General features: G+C 37.4%; 1 protein-coding gene across 2 annotated transcripts in view; it reads right to left on the minus strand.

Annotated features, from left to right (window-relative positions):
- The window catches only part of LOC127855398 (dynein heavy chain domain-containing protein 1-like), a 269484-nt gene that overhangs the window by 82700 nt on the left and 169379 nt on the right, over positions 1–17405 (minus strand). For both annotated transcript variants that reach the window (XM_052390924.1, XM_052390922.1), the window contains 7 exons: positions 13324–13495; positions 11392–11559; positions 10781–10938; positions 9895–10104; positions 7737–7907; positions 6778–6873; positions 2776–2921 (listed from right to left, as the gene is read on the minus strand). In XM_052390924.1, coding sequence (XP_052246884.1) covers positions 2776–2921; positions 6778–6873; positions 7737–7907; positions 9895–10104; positions 10781–10938; positions 11392–11559; positions 13324–13495 — 1121 coding nt within the window. The remainder of the gene's footprint in view (positions 1–2775; positions 2922–6777; positions 6874–7736; positions 7908–9894; positions 10105–10780; positions 10939–11391; positions 11560–13323; positions 13496–17405) is intronic.

The following is a 17405-nucleotide window of genomic DNA, read 5'->3' on the forward strand; positions in this document are numbered from 1 at the left end:
GCCATCGTGCCCGATACCTGGTGACTGATGCTGCAACTTGTCATCCATGGTCTGCGAAGTAACCGGGTATTTATCCACTCTTGTTTCTGCGACAATCATGTGGTTGAATATATGAAAAACAAGAGCAAAACATATTCAACCATAAACTGGTCACAGACCAGATTATCATACGGCACATAAAATCATTATTTGACCATAATGAAAATTATAATAATACTGCCGTAGATCATAAATTAAACAAAAGTTTAACTCAAAACAGATGAAAAATAAAATGATGATCAATTAGATCTGTCAATAGAAGAACACGCTTTGCACGATCTCATAACACATTAGAAAAACATGCTTTGCACGTTCTAGCAATGTATTAGAAGAGCACATTTTGCACGTGGTCGTTTGCGCCTGAAAACACCCAGCATGGTAGAAATAAACCATTGTTCGATAAAAACACGCATGGCTTACCTTTTACAAATGAAACAAAATCCATTAAATCCACACAAATTAATCTGAATGAGAAATAAAAAGATAAATAACACAATTTATCTATGCAACACCCTAATCAACCAAGTGAAATAAATTGAAAAACAATTTTCAATTCAGAGCCGTAAGACACGTATACACCTGGTCGATCCGGAAGGAATATTGAGGGTTGGTTACAGATTTTTGGCTAGGTCGCATTTCACTATGTTTAACCTGGCCTGTATTACGGAATTGAGGTGGCGGTTCCCAGTTACAATTCCGGATGAGTTAATTCCCCTTGGAAAAGAGAAGCATGAGATAGAAGGTCAGTATTTATGATATTAAAATGTAATCAACATTAATCAGGTATTCTTTGTATGATTTACTTAAATGCATGCAAAATTTACCTTTTGTTCTATCTATCTATAATAAACTTCCATTAGTTTAATGTTTACCTAAAGATCTATTGATTACTTTCTTAAAAAAATTGAGTAGTATTTGTTGTTGTTTTTTTAGAAAAACAAACAAACTAGAGCTTTGTCACAGACATGACTAATACCCCCACATGCCACATTGACACATAATATTTTGCATGTTGTCTTCACCAAAAACAGCGGACACCATGCTCAATTTTTAAAACGCACTTAGTGACATCTTGACCTAGTTTTTGACCCAGAAAGGCCCATGTTCTAACTTGGCCTTAAGATCATCTCCATAAAACTTCTGACCAAGTTTGGTGAAGATCAGATGTAAACTACTTGAATTAGAGAGCGGACACCATGCTGAATGTTAAAAAACGCACTAAGTGACCCCGTGACCTAGTTTTAGGCCGGAATGGCCCATGTTCAAACTTTTCCTAGAGATCATGTAGATAAAACTTGTGACCAAGTTTGGTGAGGATTGGATGAAAACTACTTGAATTAGAGAGCGGACAACATGGAGGTTTAAAACGCACTTAGATACCCCGTGACCTAGTTTTTGACCCGGCATGACCCATATTCAAACTTGCCCTAGACATTATCAAGATACAACTTCTGACCAATTTTGGTGAAGATTGGATAAAAACTACTTGAATTAGAGAGCGGACAACATGGTGAGATTTAAAACACGATAAGTGACCCCGTGACCTAGTTTTTGATCCGGCATGGCCCATGTTCAAACTTGACCTACACATCATCTAGTTAAAACTTCTGACCAAGTGTGGTGAAGATCAGATGTTAACTACTTGAATTAGAGAGCGGACACCATGCTCAATGTGTAAAACATACTAAGTGACCCTGTGACCTAGTTTTTGATCTGGCATGGCCCATGTTCCAACTTGGCCTTCAGACCATCTAGATGAAACTTCTGACCAAGTTTGGTGAAGATCGGATGAAAACTACTTGAATAAAAGAGAGGACACCATGCTGAATGTTAAAAAATGCACTAAGTGACCCCGTGACCAAGTTTTTGACCTGACAAGGCCCATGTTCGAACTTGACCCTAAGATCATCTGGATACAACTTCTGGCCAAGTTTGGTGAAGATTGGATGAAAACTACTTAAATTAGAGAGCTGACAACATGCTGAATGTTTAAAACGCACTAAGTGACCCCGTGACCTAGTTTTTGACCCGGCAAGGCCCATGTTCGACTTTGGCCTAGACATCATGTGGATACAACTTCCGACCAAGTTGGTGAAGATCAGATGAAAACTACTTGAATTAGAGAGCAGACAACATGCTGAATGTTTAAAACGCACTAAGTGACCCCCTGACCTAGTTTTTGACCTGGCAAGGCCCATGTTCGAACTTGGCCTAGACATCATGTAGATACAACTTCTGACCAAGTTTGGTGAAGATCGGATGAAAACTACTTGAATTAGAGAGCGGACACTTAATACGGACCGACAGACCGACCGACCAACCGACCGACCGACAGACAAGTTCACTCCTATATACCCTCATAAACTTCGTTTGTGGGGGTATAATTAATAAATTATGACATGAAACTAAACAATATGATGTAATTTAAGTTTAAATCTATATATTTTAGCTTGATTGCATCGAAAGCCTGAGACTTATATAAACGCTCTCGAGTCCGTTTCCTGGGCCTAGAACCAGTACTTGGTGTCTTTAGGGAAGATCTAAAGAACACTCCCACGGAGGGGATCGAACCTGTGACATCCCGGTTGCTAGGCGGACACCATATCCTTTACACATCTGCGACCTATTATGTCATTTTACTGCATAGGACACCTTTATTCCTGCAAAGCTGAAATCAACCAAGTTTATACCAAAGTGGTTTATTTTAAAACATGCAAGCTCAAATATAGTGCTTACTCCTGTGGCTTATCAAAGAGCAGACAGAGGGCGTAGACAACGTATTTTACAAGCTCTGGTGGCGCACGGAAACTCTTCACCTCATCAAGATCCTGTCGGTTCAGAGCGCTCAGTGCCGAGATTGCCGCCTTGTAGTTCGGGTTCAGCTGCGGAACACAATGATACAAATGAGTCTTGTTCTGTGAAAATGTTGTTTAATACGTAAAGTGTAGTCCCAAATTAGCCTAAGCAGTATGCATAGGCTTATTACGGATGACACTTACCGTTTTAATAGTGTGTTTATTTTAACCTTTTACCACTTATAAACAAAGTTAAAATGGCTATGTACAAACAGCATAAAACCAGAACAGCCTGCGAGTAACACGCAGTCTGTTCAGGTTTTTATGCTGTTTGCTGCTCATCAATATCTAAGGTTTGGAGATGAAGCCTTAAAAACTTGAATCTAGTAAGAAAGGTCTTTAATCACATATAACTTTTTAAGGGACTTCAAATGCGTGAAAATACGTATCTAAGTGGTAAAGGGTTAAGGTAAGTCTATTCTTAACAAAAATCAAGTAAACGCAAAAAATGTCATCCGTACTTTGCATGTGCTGACTGCACAGGCTAAAATGGGACGACACTTTACGCATATTCATTTAAACCCTATTTCCAAAAGTGTGGCTCAAATCATAAAAATAAGGATGATTATAATTGATAACAGCCCTTGTAGTTTGTATAAAGATGCTCATAATAATGATAATAACAATATTATTATTATTATTGTTATTTAATAGATGCCAACCGCTTTATTATCAGAACTTAACAATTATTTCTTGTATTTGGTGTTTGTACATTAATGTCCTTTTGTAACAACATACAATACCAAAATGTAAAGTCAAAAGTTAAAATCATGCAACACAACCGGTGTAATATGTCAGGAAGTGTGGAAAGGTGAACACAGACATTGATACCATCTATTGCTGTACCATGACACCGTTCAAAACAAACAAAAATGGAACTTTTTCTTAAAAAAAATAAATATTATTTCACCATAAAACAGATCATTATTACAGGTTTGATCTAAGTACCTTTCCTTAAACAAAATACAATAATGTATGCTAATGAATGCTGTGATCAATCTGGAGATTATATTGCATGGATATTTCTCACTTTTAGACAAAGCTTTCAATCATGTTAATATCTGCAAATATAGTCTACATCTTGTTTTTAATTTAACTTCATAAAATACTTTTGTTTGTGTGCTCTTTTAAATAGTTTTTTAATCCTCATGAGTAGACGCACTGATGTAGCATTCACTGACAATAATCCTCATGAGTAGACGCACTGATGTAGCATTCACTGACAATAATCCTCATGAGTAGACGCACTGATGTAGCATTCACTGACAAAGTGTTCCTCGGAACAAAACAAAACAACATTCTACTACATGTACACAAGAAGTGTGGCATCACAACACGATCACATGATCGTTTCATACAACAAGATTTAACATAGACACAAACCCTGCCCAGATCTGAAACAATTCGAACAGCATTTGAATAATTGCACGGAATTCTGACATCAAATTAGATTCTTTTTTGGTATTTTATAAATAAAAAAGATATTTTTATCACAGCTTAGTACTGGAGATTGAGTTCCTATTTATATCAGATTTGTCTAGGGCAAGTTTAAGCATTTGCATTATTGTATCACTGTGTGATTTAAAAAAAGTATTGGCCACAACTGTTTTCAAAAACGTGTGTACCATACTTATTGCAGTATAGCCCACAATTTATTTCCTTTTTTGTATATATAATCAGATGTTGTTCTGAAATATATTATTAAGACCAAAACACAAATATTTTTCATTTTTCTATAAACAAGTGAGTTGCCACAGATATATTTTTAAGACCAATACACAAGTAATTTTCATTTTTCTATAAACAAGTGCATTGCTACAGATATATTATTAAGACCAATACACAAGTATTTTTCATTTTTCTATAAACAAGTGTGTTGCCACAGAAAAATCGCAGTCCTTTATCAAGCTAAAAGCATGTGTCGTAATTATTGCAGAATAGCCCACACTTTATTTAAGCACATGTAACAGCTTCTGTTGTCACAGTAAAAACAGGATCCAAAACAGTGTCATAAACCTAGCTCAAGTACTTTTTGAGTTGTCACATGCAGGATCCTGATTTTAATTTTTAGTAACCTATAAATTCTCCATTTAGCCCTCTATCTGTATATATCAAGTGTCATCAACCTTACATGCTTTCTTATTTATGGCAGGATTCAAATTCGGACTAACATACAGAATCACTGACACACTGACAGACAGGAAGTCAACATCTTTCTCCTGTTACTCGATAGGGGAATAATAAAACAATATAAAATCAAATAAATCAGACCCAAACCTTCAGTTAAAGTTGAAAGTATGAAAACATGCCTAAAAGGAACAAGAAGTATATTTTGTACCAAATTTCATACGCGAGTCTAATATCCGAAAGAACACTATCACCGGGAGCAGTGAAAATATAGATTTAATAATCTGCTGAGGTTGCTATGGTTGCAATGTTGAAAACAGACTTATGGCCCTAAAATTTTGGAGTGCAGCCCATAACAGTTGACTAACTTATTCAAGTGCTTTGCTTACCTGACCCACGCTCAATTGCTTGGTTTTACCGGACCCACACTCAAGTGCTTGGTTTTACCGGACCAACACTCAAGTGCTTGGTTTTACCCTACCAACAATCAAGTGCTTGGTTTTACCTGACCCACCCTCAGAAGCTTGGTTTTACCTGACACACACTCAAGTGTTTGTTTTTTTACCAAACCCACACTCAAGTGCTTGGTTTTATCAGACCCTTACTCAAGTGCTTGTTTTAACCCAACCCACACTCAAGTGTTTGGCTTTACCAGACCCTTACTCAAGTGCTTGTTTTAACCCAACCCACACTCAAGTGCTTGGTTTTACCAGACCCTTACTCAAGTGCTTGTTTTAATCCAACCCACACTCAAGTGATTGGTTTTTCCCCACCCACACTCAAGTGTTTGGCTTTACCCTACCCACACTCAAGTGCTTGATTTTACCCTACCCACACTCAAGTGCTTGATTTTACCCGGTACTGAGTGGGTGTGTAGTAATCAGCAAATCCATGGTCTTCCTTAAATTTTTTGAACTGGGCAAAACAAAAACACAAATATAATGGTGCTTTAGCATGTTACTTATTAAATGCAACCTATAAACACATTAATGTTTCTCCTTAAATTTCAGCTAAAGATAATAATTGAAGGAAGAAGACATGAAAATGACATATTAAAGACATGCAAATGACATTCAAAGAAGATACTGGTAAATATGCTCTTTGAATAAATTAATAAATATCATTTTAATATACCATAATCATTTCAAACAAATTCGGGAAAAAACAATGTGATCAATTACAAAATAAAATAAAACCTGGTCAACTTCGGTTTGTAATTGGTTTAATGCTTAGTAATCACCGTTCTCAAAACTGCCTGAAAAAAGAAAGTTGCAGCACAAGACTTTTAAGCAGTCTTCTCTTACTAAGTATGGGGATGGAAACAGTAACAATACAAAATCAGCCTATTTACAAAAAAACTTCTCAAACTCAACTTTAGTCTTTTCTTCAATTTTTGACAAATGAAAATGCTAGTACAAATTTACCATTGATTACATAAACTAAAATAAGATTTAGATAAGTTTAAGGTAAAAACTTTCAGAAGCAAAATGAAAGTGGCTATATGCAACCACCATAAATCCAGGATAGTCTGCAAGTAACTCGCAGGCTGTTCAGGTTTTATGCTCCCTGTTGCTGCAATATCTTAGGGTTGGAAAAAGGCTTTTAAGACTTGAATCACTTAAGAAAGGTCTCTAATTTAATTTGATTTTCTAAAGGACTACAAACCGGACCTAATGCGTATCTGACTGGCAAATGGTTAAGGCTTAGGAAAAGCTCAAAATCTAGTAAGTTGTGGAACAATACTCAGATGGTGTACCTTGTCAAACTCTGACTGGGCGTCCTTCCTGAGTCGTTCCAGCGGCCCCTGGAGCTCCTCTATCAACACTTCCTGCTCCTTGCACTTGTCCAGGGCCTGCAGAACACAGGGGGAGACAAACAATGACCTGTATGTCTATCAAAGAATGTAACTCCATGCTTTATAGTTTAGGAAAATACAAAATATTATTTTAAATTACCTCTTTACACTCTGTCCAATTTCAAAACAATAACAATCATTGCTTTGTATACATGACAACTAAGAAGTTTCAATATTTGTTCTCTGAATGCTTTGAAGCAATCACACTTTTTAGAAATTACGATAACCACTGCTTGCAGCAGCTGTGTCCTCACTTTATACTCACAGTAGTACTAATCGCAACTCCCACCACACAACTCAATACATGACCTGCGCCATGCAAAAATGGGTCTTATGCCACATGCAACAGCTAATTCAAGACCAACTTGCGCAACTGGCAGTCTGGTCAGCAGCTACCCTATCTACTATAAAGTCATGCCAAAGTTGCAGTCCGCACAAGCTAATCTAGACTGGTTTCTCCTTCAGCAAAGACTTCCTTTAAAGTGTCTTCCCTAATAAGTCTGTGCAGACTGCACAGGCTAATCTGGACATTATGTTATGGTCAAGTATAAGCCCGTTTTTTTCCCAGAGACTTGCCGATTTATATTGGGCTCAAGTAAGACTCTTTCTTGTTTTAATTTTATACTGACACACCAACAAGGATCAGCAAAAGCAGTGAAAACTGGGCTTCAAACATGTGCGTAGTGTCGCCCAGGTTAGCAAGTGCAGTCTGTGAAGACTTATAGGGATGACTCTTTCCGCCTAGACTGGATTTTGCTTCAAAGAGGCTTCCTTCAAACAAAAAAATACCACAAAAGCGGAAACCATCGTCCCTGATTATCTTGTGCGGACTTACTATTCCTGTCAAATAGACTGCATACCGCAATGTACTCCTGTTTCTGAGCTTCTACTTCCTGCACCAGTCCCTTGATCTCCTCTGTGGCAGCCTTGTGCTGGGGACTCAGGTTGGAGACCTCACGGCGGAAGTCGTCAATGCTGCCAAATGCCTCGTTGACCTTGGCAAGGGCCCTCTCATGCTTGTGGATGTTGCCCTGAAGATCGTTTCAACGAATTCTTGTATCGAGGAAGTGATAATTTGCAAAAAGATTGTTTAAATTAACCCTCTTATTGAGTTATTAAAGATTTGTTAACAGTTTAATTGATTTTTTTAAGGCATAAAGTCAAATTGTAAGAGTTACAAATTGATTCAGGATGTTTCCGGTGTGGGTAACTTCTTAGTAATTTATAAGTGAAAAGAAATATCTAATTAAAAGAAGATTTTATTACTTCTTTACAAGAGTGTCTTTAAAAAAATAAGGCAGTGTTATATGTTTTATCTCAACTAAAGATTTGTCATTTCATATTTGCCTGAATTGAATTAGGCACATTTTCTGTATTGGCCTAAATTTATTGGCTAGGTACTTGGTATGGAGACTGATGTTATACGGACCTATGACCTCTAAGTATGAACCTTGCAGGTAGTAAGATGGGTACTACACATGACATATAATCTTTGATAGTTGCAATGTATTAACAAGAGCACCGCCTTGCGGGTGCAGACCGCTCATCTATTTTTCTTTTTATAGGTGAAGGGACCTATCTCAATTTCAATCACAAAGGAGGTAGGGGTGGAGTGGAGAGGGGTGTATAGTGTGGGGGTGTGTTTTTTTTTTGGGGGGGGGGGGATTCTTGGGTGGGATGGTTGGACGGTATTTCAAAAATAAAATAATAAAAATAAATATTTGTGTTTTTTAACCATGTTTAGGAGGGTGAGGGGGTATAGTGTAAGGGTGTGGTGGTCATTTATTAGATGATCTTTAAAAATAAATTTGGGGGGGGGGGGGGGGGATTTGGGGGGAGGGGGTGTGGGGGATGGTTTGGGTGGAGTCTATTGTGGTATGTCAGGTAAGAGTTGTTTTGTCAAAGTATCAATCAAATCTAATAATAAATATCTAATAATAAATAAAGAAGTTATGGCAATTTTAGCAAAGTTTAATAATTTGACCTTAAGAGTCAAGGTCATTCAAAAATCAAGGTAAAATTCAACTTGCAAGGTACAGTACCCTCATGATAGCATGAAAGTATTTGAAGTTTGAAAACAATAGCCTTGATACTTTAGAAGTAAAGTGGATCTAAACACAAAATTTAACCATATTTTCAAAGGGCCATAATTCCGTAAAAATGACAACCAGAGTTATGCAACTTGTCTTTTACTATCCCCTTATGATAGTTTGCGAGTGTTCCAAGTATGAAAGCAATATCTATGATACTTAAGTGGACCAAAACACAAAACTTAACCAAATTTTCAATTTTCTAAGTATAAAGGGCCCATAATTCCATCAAAATGCCTGTCAGAGTTACATAACTTTGTCTGCACAATCCCCTTACAATAGTTAGTAAGTGTTGCAAGTATGAAAGCAATAGCTTTGATACTTTAGGAATAAAGTGGACCTCAACACAAAACTTAACCAAATTTTCTATTTTCTAAGTATAAAAAGGGCACATTATTCTGTCAAAATGCCAGTCAGAGTTACATAACTTTGCCTGCACAGTCCCCTTATGATAGTTAGAAAGTGTTGCAAGTATGAAAGCAATAGCTTCTATATTTCAGGAATAAAATGGACCTAAACACAAAACTTAACCAAAATTTTCAATTTTCTAAGTATAAAAAAGGGCACATAATTCTGTCAAAATGCAAGCCAGAGTTATCAAACTTTTCCTGCCCAGTTCCCTCATGATAGTTAGTAAGTGTACCAAGTTTGAATGTAATAGCATTGATACTTTATGAGAAAAGTGGACCTAAACGCAAAACTTAACCAGACGCCGACGCCAAGGTGATGACAATAGCTCATAATTGTTTTTAAAAAATAAGCTAATAAAATGTTATTATAAAATTGCAAGAAGAGTGACACATTTACAGATGAAACGAACTCGGATGCACGCACTCACGCAAATCAAGTACACAGCTATATTGAGCTTTAAATCTAGCTGGCTCCACAATAAGGCTATAAAACCCACTGCTCAGGGAGGCACACTTACAGTTTCCTTCTTGACAATGTAGGCGCACACAATTCTGAAGATGTGCACGAACTCCATGTAGGTGAGTGGAGAGAAGAACCTGAGTGGATCTCTCTGGTGGCAGTACTGTCTCTCGAGGGCCACCTTGGCAGACAGGTGCACATAGGCCATGGCGCACGCAGTCATCTCCATCTGATCCTCACGCTTCGTGGGGTGCCAGGCAACGTGCACCTGCAGCAAGAGAAAAACAAATTGTTTAAGTTAAATTCACTATGTTCACTATGTTTAGCATGGCCTGTATTACAGTAAGGTGGCTGATTCCCAGTTAAAATGCCGGATGAGTTAATTACCCTTGGAAAGGAGAAAGCTATAAGATAGCAGGGAACGTATTTATGACATTAAAACATGTCGTGTGTTGATCTGTAATGGATGAATAAGATATGGGTATGAAGGAGATGTAAGATTAGGTGGGATTCAAAAGATATATGTTGATCAGGACTGGATATACATAAGACAAGAGTAAATGGGGAATGGATGCAAAAGACATTCATTGATCAGGAATTGATGTATACGACAAATATGGATCAGGAATAAATTCATGAAAATGTCTGACATATTTTTTCAGGAATTTGCATTTTTCAGATAGAATGGAGCGGTATTAAACTTTGTATTTGATAAGTATGTATTGAAAGCCTGATGTAAAGCCAAACCAATTTCAAGTTTTTAATTTGTCAAGGAAAAACATGTACCAAGATGTTTTTGCAAATAATCACAAAATCTGTACAACGATTATGTTGTTTTTTAGAAGAATAACAAGAACGCTTTCTCAGTCAGAATACTTAATTCTCATTATCCATGAATGTAACATTTTTACAATCAACTAATCAACTAATTACAAATCCCATACCCTAGAGCGCTCATCCTGCAGCCAGACGCGTGCAATCTTCACGTAAGCGTCATACGGCCAGGGCTGGTAGTGGTCCACACAGCTCGAGTACTTGATCAGGTTTGGGTAGCGAGACATCACAGTGTGCAGTGACTTGAAGTTGGAGCTGAAGCTATTACCTGCAGTATGCAAACAGCACTAGCATTTTGTTAAATTAACCCTTTATCACTCGGACACACTTGGACATGTTTGTGTTAAAATAAACTTTTGAAAAGTTAACCTATGCTTAGAAGTTTACTGTCCCATGTAAGGAAATACATTGATCAGCAGTACAACAAGATTATAACTGGACAAATTAATAGAAATGAAAAGTCCCATCTTAGAAAACATCTCGATGCCTGCATAATACAGTCATAATTCAAAGTCTAATTATAGAATTGTTAATATTTCACAACATATTTTTAAGAATCTGAAACATATTTGACACCAACTTGGAAGAAATTCTATTGGAGAAATAGTTTTCCTACCACCCCCCTACCCCCCCCCCCCCCCCCCCCCAAAGAAGAAAAAAAGAAAAAGAGAGAGGTTATCACAGAAAGAAAAGTATCAACCGTAAACAACCAAACACTCACCCCTGTAGCTGAGGCAGACAATGACATGCAGGTGTTGCTTGATACGCTTGATGAACCTCTCAAAGGCCTGCTCAATCTTGTCAACCCGCTTGGTCTGTACTCCCCCAGGCATCATCTGGCTCACAATGGCCTGCATCTCATCCTCCGTGTACAGGCCCGGACTGGTACCTGCATATTGACAATCATTTGTAACTTGTTTTTACATTGTACACAAAAAATCATTGACTTCAGGCTTCGATTTTATTGTTGTTTCTTAAACATTAATGTACATGTAGGTCATGAGAATTAGTAATGAAATATGATCATAAGACATGTTTATGGGTTGAGACATAGCCATGAAGCATGATCCAGAGAAAAGTCATAAGCTGTAGCCAACAGACATAGTCTTAAGACTCAGTGTATAGGTCCGGGCTGGTACCTGCAGGCAGCACGTCAGTGGCTTAACACATGACACAGTCATTAAAGTGGGTCACACATTGTAATGAGACTAAACCGTGGCACATAAATACAGTCAGAAATTGTGCTCAAACTTTTCATGAAGGATGTAAAGTGTAGTTTAGCCACTGAAATTAAAATAATGTAAAGCATATGTGGCTACATGTTTATTCATTCATTCCCAGGCTACAAGTGTACAACAAACTATGAAGCATAATCATATCAATACAAGATCAATACATAAATGAACATAAGACATGACCATTAAAGACAGAGATGAGACCTAGCCATGAAGCATCATCCAGAGAAAAGCATTGAGACATAGCCAACAGACATTATTCCTAAGACACTAACATAAAACACATCATGAGAAACTGGCATGTAAGAAATTTGACATGGTCACAAGGCAAAGCAATGCTTATCAGGGACGACACTTTGGGCAACACTTTCTGCTTTTATGAAATTTTCCTTTGAAGGAAATCTCTTGTGGACGAAAATTCCGTCATGGTCCAAACTGTTGTCCCTGCTTAGCATGTACACATGCATTAAGCCCCGTTTTCCCAGAATGAGGCTAATTTATTCTTAAATACCTGAAACATAGAGTAAATGATCATTTGTAAAATAGGAAAGTAAATTAAAAATGATGCATATCCATAAAGCTCCATTTTCCAGAGCAAGGCCCATATGTACTTTGATGAGACACTAATATGGCCTCATACTCACCCTCGAGACACTAACATGGCCTCGTACTCACCCTCGAGACACTAACATGGCCTCGTACTCACCCTCGAGACACTAACATGGCCTTGTACTCACCCTCGAGACACTAACATGGCCTCTTACTCACCCTTGAGACACTAACATGGCCTTGTACTCACCCTCGAGACACTAACATGGCCTCATACTCACACTTGAGACACTAACATGGCCTCGTACTCACACTCGATACACTAACATGGCCGCGTACTCACCCTCGAGACACTAACATGGCCTCGTACTCACACTCGATACACTAACATGACCTCATACTCACCCTCGAGACACTAACATGGCCTCATACTCACCCTCGAGACACTTACATGGCCTCGTACTCACCCTCGAGACACTAACATGACCTCGTACTCACCCTCGAGACACTAACATGGCCTCGTACTCACCCTCGAGACACAAACATGGCCTCGTACTAACACTCGAGACACTAACATGGCCTTGTACTCACCCTCGAGACACTAACATGACCTCGTACTCACCCTCGAGACACTAACATGGCCTTGTACTCACCCTCGAGACACTAACATGGCCTCATACTCACACTCGAGACACTAACATGACCTCGTACTCACACTCCAGACACTAACATGGCCTCGTACTCACCCTCGAGACACTAGCATGGCCTCGTACTCACCCTCAAGACACTAACATGGCCTCGTACTCACACTCCAGACACTAACATGACCTCGTACTCACCTCAAGACACTAGCATGGCCTTGTACTCACCCTCTGCCATGACGGCTGCCACATCTGCCAGACAGTCTATGCCCAAGTCCTCATGTACCAGAAGGACGGAGGGTTTAGCCAGAATGCCCGTGTGGTAGCAGGCTCTCTTGATGTGCTCACGGACTATACGCAGATTCTTGGCTGGATCTGTCTGAGGCTTGGGCTCATAAAGCTTCAATGGACGAGACATTGTCAATTACTCAACAGTTACAGAGCAGTGATGGACAACACATTGTCAATTACTGAACTGTTACAGAGTAGTGATGGACAACACATTGTCAATTACTGAACTGTCACAGAGTAGTGATGGACAACACATTGTCAATTACTGAACTGTTACAGAGTATTGATGGACAACACATTGTCAATTACTGAACTGTTACAGAGTAGTGATGGACAATACATTGTCAATTACTGAACTGTTACAGAGTAGTGATGGACGACACATTGTCAATTACTGAACTGTTACAGAGTAGTGATGGACGACACATTGTCAATTACTGAACTGTTACAGAGCAGTGTGTGGTTTCCAAGTACTTATGTGTGTATTCTTAGCAACAAAATGCTGGAAATATTGCGATTAATAAAAAGCGAACTATTACTGGAATGTATTTATTTGATTTCATTAAAATTTACTCTTCTTTATGGAAAATTACTCAATTTTATTTGCAGTACGCATTCTTTCATTCATTTTAAAATGAAGGATTACAAATAAAAAGACAAGTTCATCACACTGCAATGAACACACCAAATCAACATGAAGCAGCCCTTAGTAGCCAATTAGCAAGCAAGTGGCACAACAACATGATTATATTTCAAACAGAAGAGTCAAACAGAATCAAAATAAACCATTATCTAAAACCAGCATCAAAGGGCGTCGGGAATTCCAGTGTAAAAGGCACTCAATGAAGTTACATGGAACGATTTTTTTTCTACTGTAAATATTAATATATTGGCCGATTATTTTAAACAAAATAGAAAAAGATACTGGTATAACCATTATCTATAATTTTGTGCTATAACCCCCAAATAACCATTATTTATGATGTTGTGTTATAACCCCCAAATAACCATTATCTATGATTTTGTGTTGTAACCCCCAAATATTTCATAGTTCATTTAATTTACATTGGTTTCTTTCTTTTTTTTTACTGGCATCCGTGTGCAGTTTTCATTAATGGAACAGAACTGTGTAGGTTTTTAAAAATCTGCTTCATCTTGTAAGCGGAATTTCATATTTTTCTCAACTTCAAGGGGAGATGATTCTGAACTTATTCTTACGTTGCTCATTTATGAAAGGAGTTGAGTACTCATTGATATAAAAACTAAATGAAAATCCAACTGTAAAAGTTTGAAAAAAAATTGAATGAAAACTGTAAATTGCATAAAGAAGCTGCATTTCACAATACTTTGAAATTCAGTAAAAGATCATAAAAGATTTATCGCTCCGATATTCATCATTTTCAATAGGGTTCGAGTAATACTGATATAAAAACACTTAACAAGTTTGGAAAGATTCAGACAAAAGTTGTGAAATCTTTTAAACAAGTGGAAATTGTTTATTTTGTCAAATTTAATAGAAAAAAATTCTGGACTTATTGTCCCCGACGTTTCTGATTTTAAATAAGGTAAAAAAAATGCTCATTGATATGAAGACACTGTAAGTTTGGAAAGAATCTGATGAAAAATATTGACATAATCACCTAACCAAGCAGTTTTTCATTTTTATTTTTCAATTCAAAGAGACATAATTCTGGACTTATGGTCCGATATTGCTCATATAGAGTTTGGGTTGGCTCCTCATTGATAAAAAAAACCTGTGCAAGTTTGGGAACGATCGGATGAAAATTTTGGACTTCGAACAACGATTTCAAAATTTCTCAAATTCTAAAGAAGATAACTATGGACGTAATAGTCGGATAATGCTAAAGGGCCCATACAACCTGGATAGTAATATGTGTCGTGCTTCGCGCTCTATATGTGGTTCTTAAAAAAAACAAACTCAGAGGAGTGCTTGACTCTAGAGAAACGGGTTGCTGGGACACAGCTCCTCCTTGATAAGCGGCTGCTTCCTTTGTCGCAACTCATTGTAACAATCAATAATACATGTCGCGCTTCGCGCTCTATATGTGGTAGGGATAGTACTTAGGGCCTATGATAGACAACCAAAAAAATACATGAATATTCAATGTGTTGTTTGCATTTATTTGTTAATATAAAAACACGTGTATTTTTTTATAAGATATTTAAGTGATGTACGAAATTAATGTTGTCACCACGCGGCATCCATTAATTTTTTCAATAAAAATGTCCAATTGAAGTAAATTGGATTTTAAAATGTCTACATAAAATAAAGCTTTATTATATTTATTAACCTGACTGAAAAAAATTGTCAGCGGCCTAACTGTTCCGTTCGTGCCGGAACCCAGGATTGAACCGGGGGCCTTTAGATGATTGTTGCGTAAACAACTTCAGTCTAACGCTTTCCCAACTGAGCTATTCCGGCTGACATAATTTATATACTGCTATTTGGTGAAGTTGTGTATAGCAATCGTTATTATACGTCTATTAATAAACTAATAAATTGTACGTTTTCGTACCACTACGCCTTCCAATAAACTTGCTTGCGCGATAGGTTGTCAAATATGGTACTACATTGATTCTCCACTAAATAAGCAAATTAGAAAAACCACAAAATAAATATATTTTGATTATGTTTTGTTTTTATACAAAACCAGAAAGTTTCGCTTATTTGCCCAGTTACTGTGATCTTTCCCCTGTGATCAGTTATGGATCAGTTATTAATTAAAACAATTAGCTTTGCATTATTGGAAATAAATGTTGCAATAAATGTAATAGGCACAAATGCAGTACTTATTTACACTAATTTACACAAAAAATCACCACTATGCAAGATATTCTTAAAACAAATTTTTAAAGTAAAATTCATTTTAATTATTAAATACTTACCTGTTATCTCTAGCTAATCCCTTTCCAGGGAGTTAATTATTCGGAAAACTTTAAGCGCTGGGAATCATTCACCTCTAATAAAGAAAACCAAGTCAGGTTAAACATAGTACAATGTAAACTAACCGGAAAACAAGAACAACAACTCATCTTTACTTTACAAAAACATAAAATGTCGATGAGCGGGGTGGGAGGTGGGACTTACCGATAACAGGTAAGTATTTAATAATTAAAATGAATTTTACTTTTAAAATTTGTTTTAATATTATAAATAATTACCTGTTATCTCTAGCTGATTTTGCAGCAGGAAGGTTCGCATATTTTTTCCCATCACAGCAGAACCCATATTTAGGGTTTTCAGCCAGAGATCGTAGATCATGTCCACAGATTATCTTCTTTAGTACCATATTGTACATACTTAATTCTCGGATGGCCTAGAGTACTTACGCCATAGAAGAAATAACAGTTTGAGCCACAACAAGAGGACCCAACATATACAAATTGTCTTGTTGGCACAAAGACGAAGATAAAAAGAGGAGAAGGTGGTAGGATTCCTCCAGAAAGCAGCTTGAAGCACTTCAGACAGTGGGGTATAATTAATATAAGCCCACGAAGCCGAAAGAGCTCTTAATTCATGCGGTCTTATCTTAAACAGGGATAAATCACTGGATGAAAGAGAAGAATAAGCTTTCCTAATTGTTGAGGCTATCCAACGGGAAATAGAAGCCACAGACACATCTCCCCCCCTTTTAATGGAATGATAAGTCTTTTACGAGAACCTCGAATAAACTTTACTCTCTTAAGGTAGAACTTCAAAGCCCTTACCGGGCAAAGGAGTCTATCATCATCTTCATGTCCACAAGTTCTAGAAAGACTTGGAACTTTGAAGGGTTTGGAAGCCATAGAGGGAAGTTGATTTTTAGCAAGAATTCCTGGTTGACATAATAATGAAACAGATCCATCGACAGCATCAAAACGAAGATGGTTATCTTCTATAGAAAGAGCATGAATTTCACTTCTCCGTTTGGATGAAGCCATAGAAAGAAGAAAAACGGTCGTCCAGGTTAGGAACTGTAAAGAAGCCTGATCAAGAGGTTCATAGGGAGCCTTAGTAA

The sequence above is a fragment of the Dreissena polymorpha genome, chromosome 13, assembly GCF_020536995.1.
Source record: "Dreissena polymorpha isolate Duluth1 chromosome 13, UMN_Dpol_1.0, whole genome shotgun sequence".
In the NCBI taxonomy this organism is placed as follows: Eukaryota; Metazoa; Mollusca; class Bivalvia; order Myida; family Dreissenidae; genus Dreissena; species Dreissena polymorpha.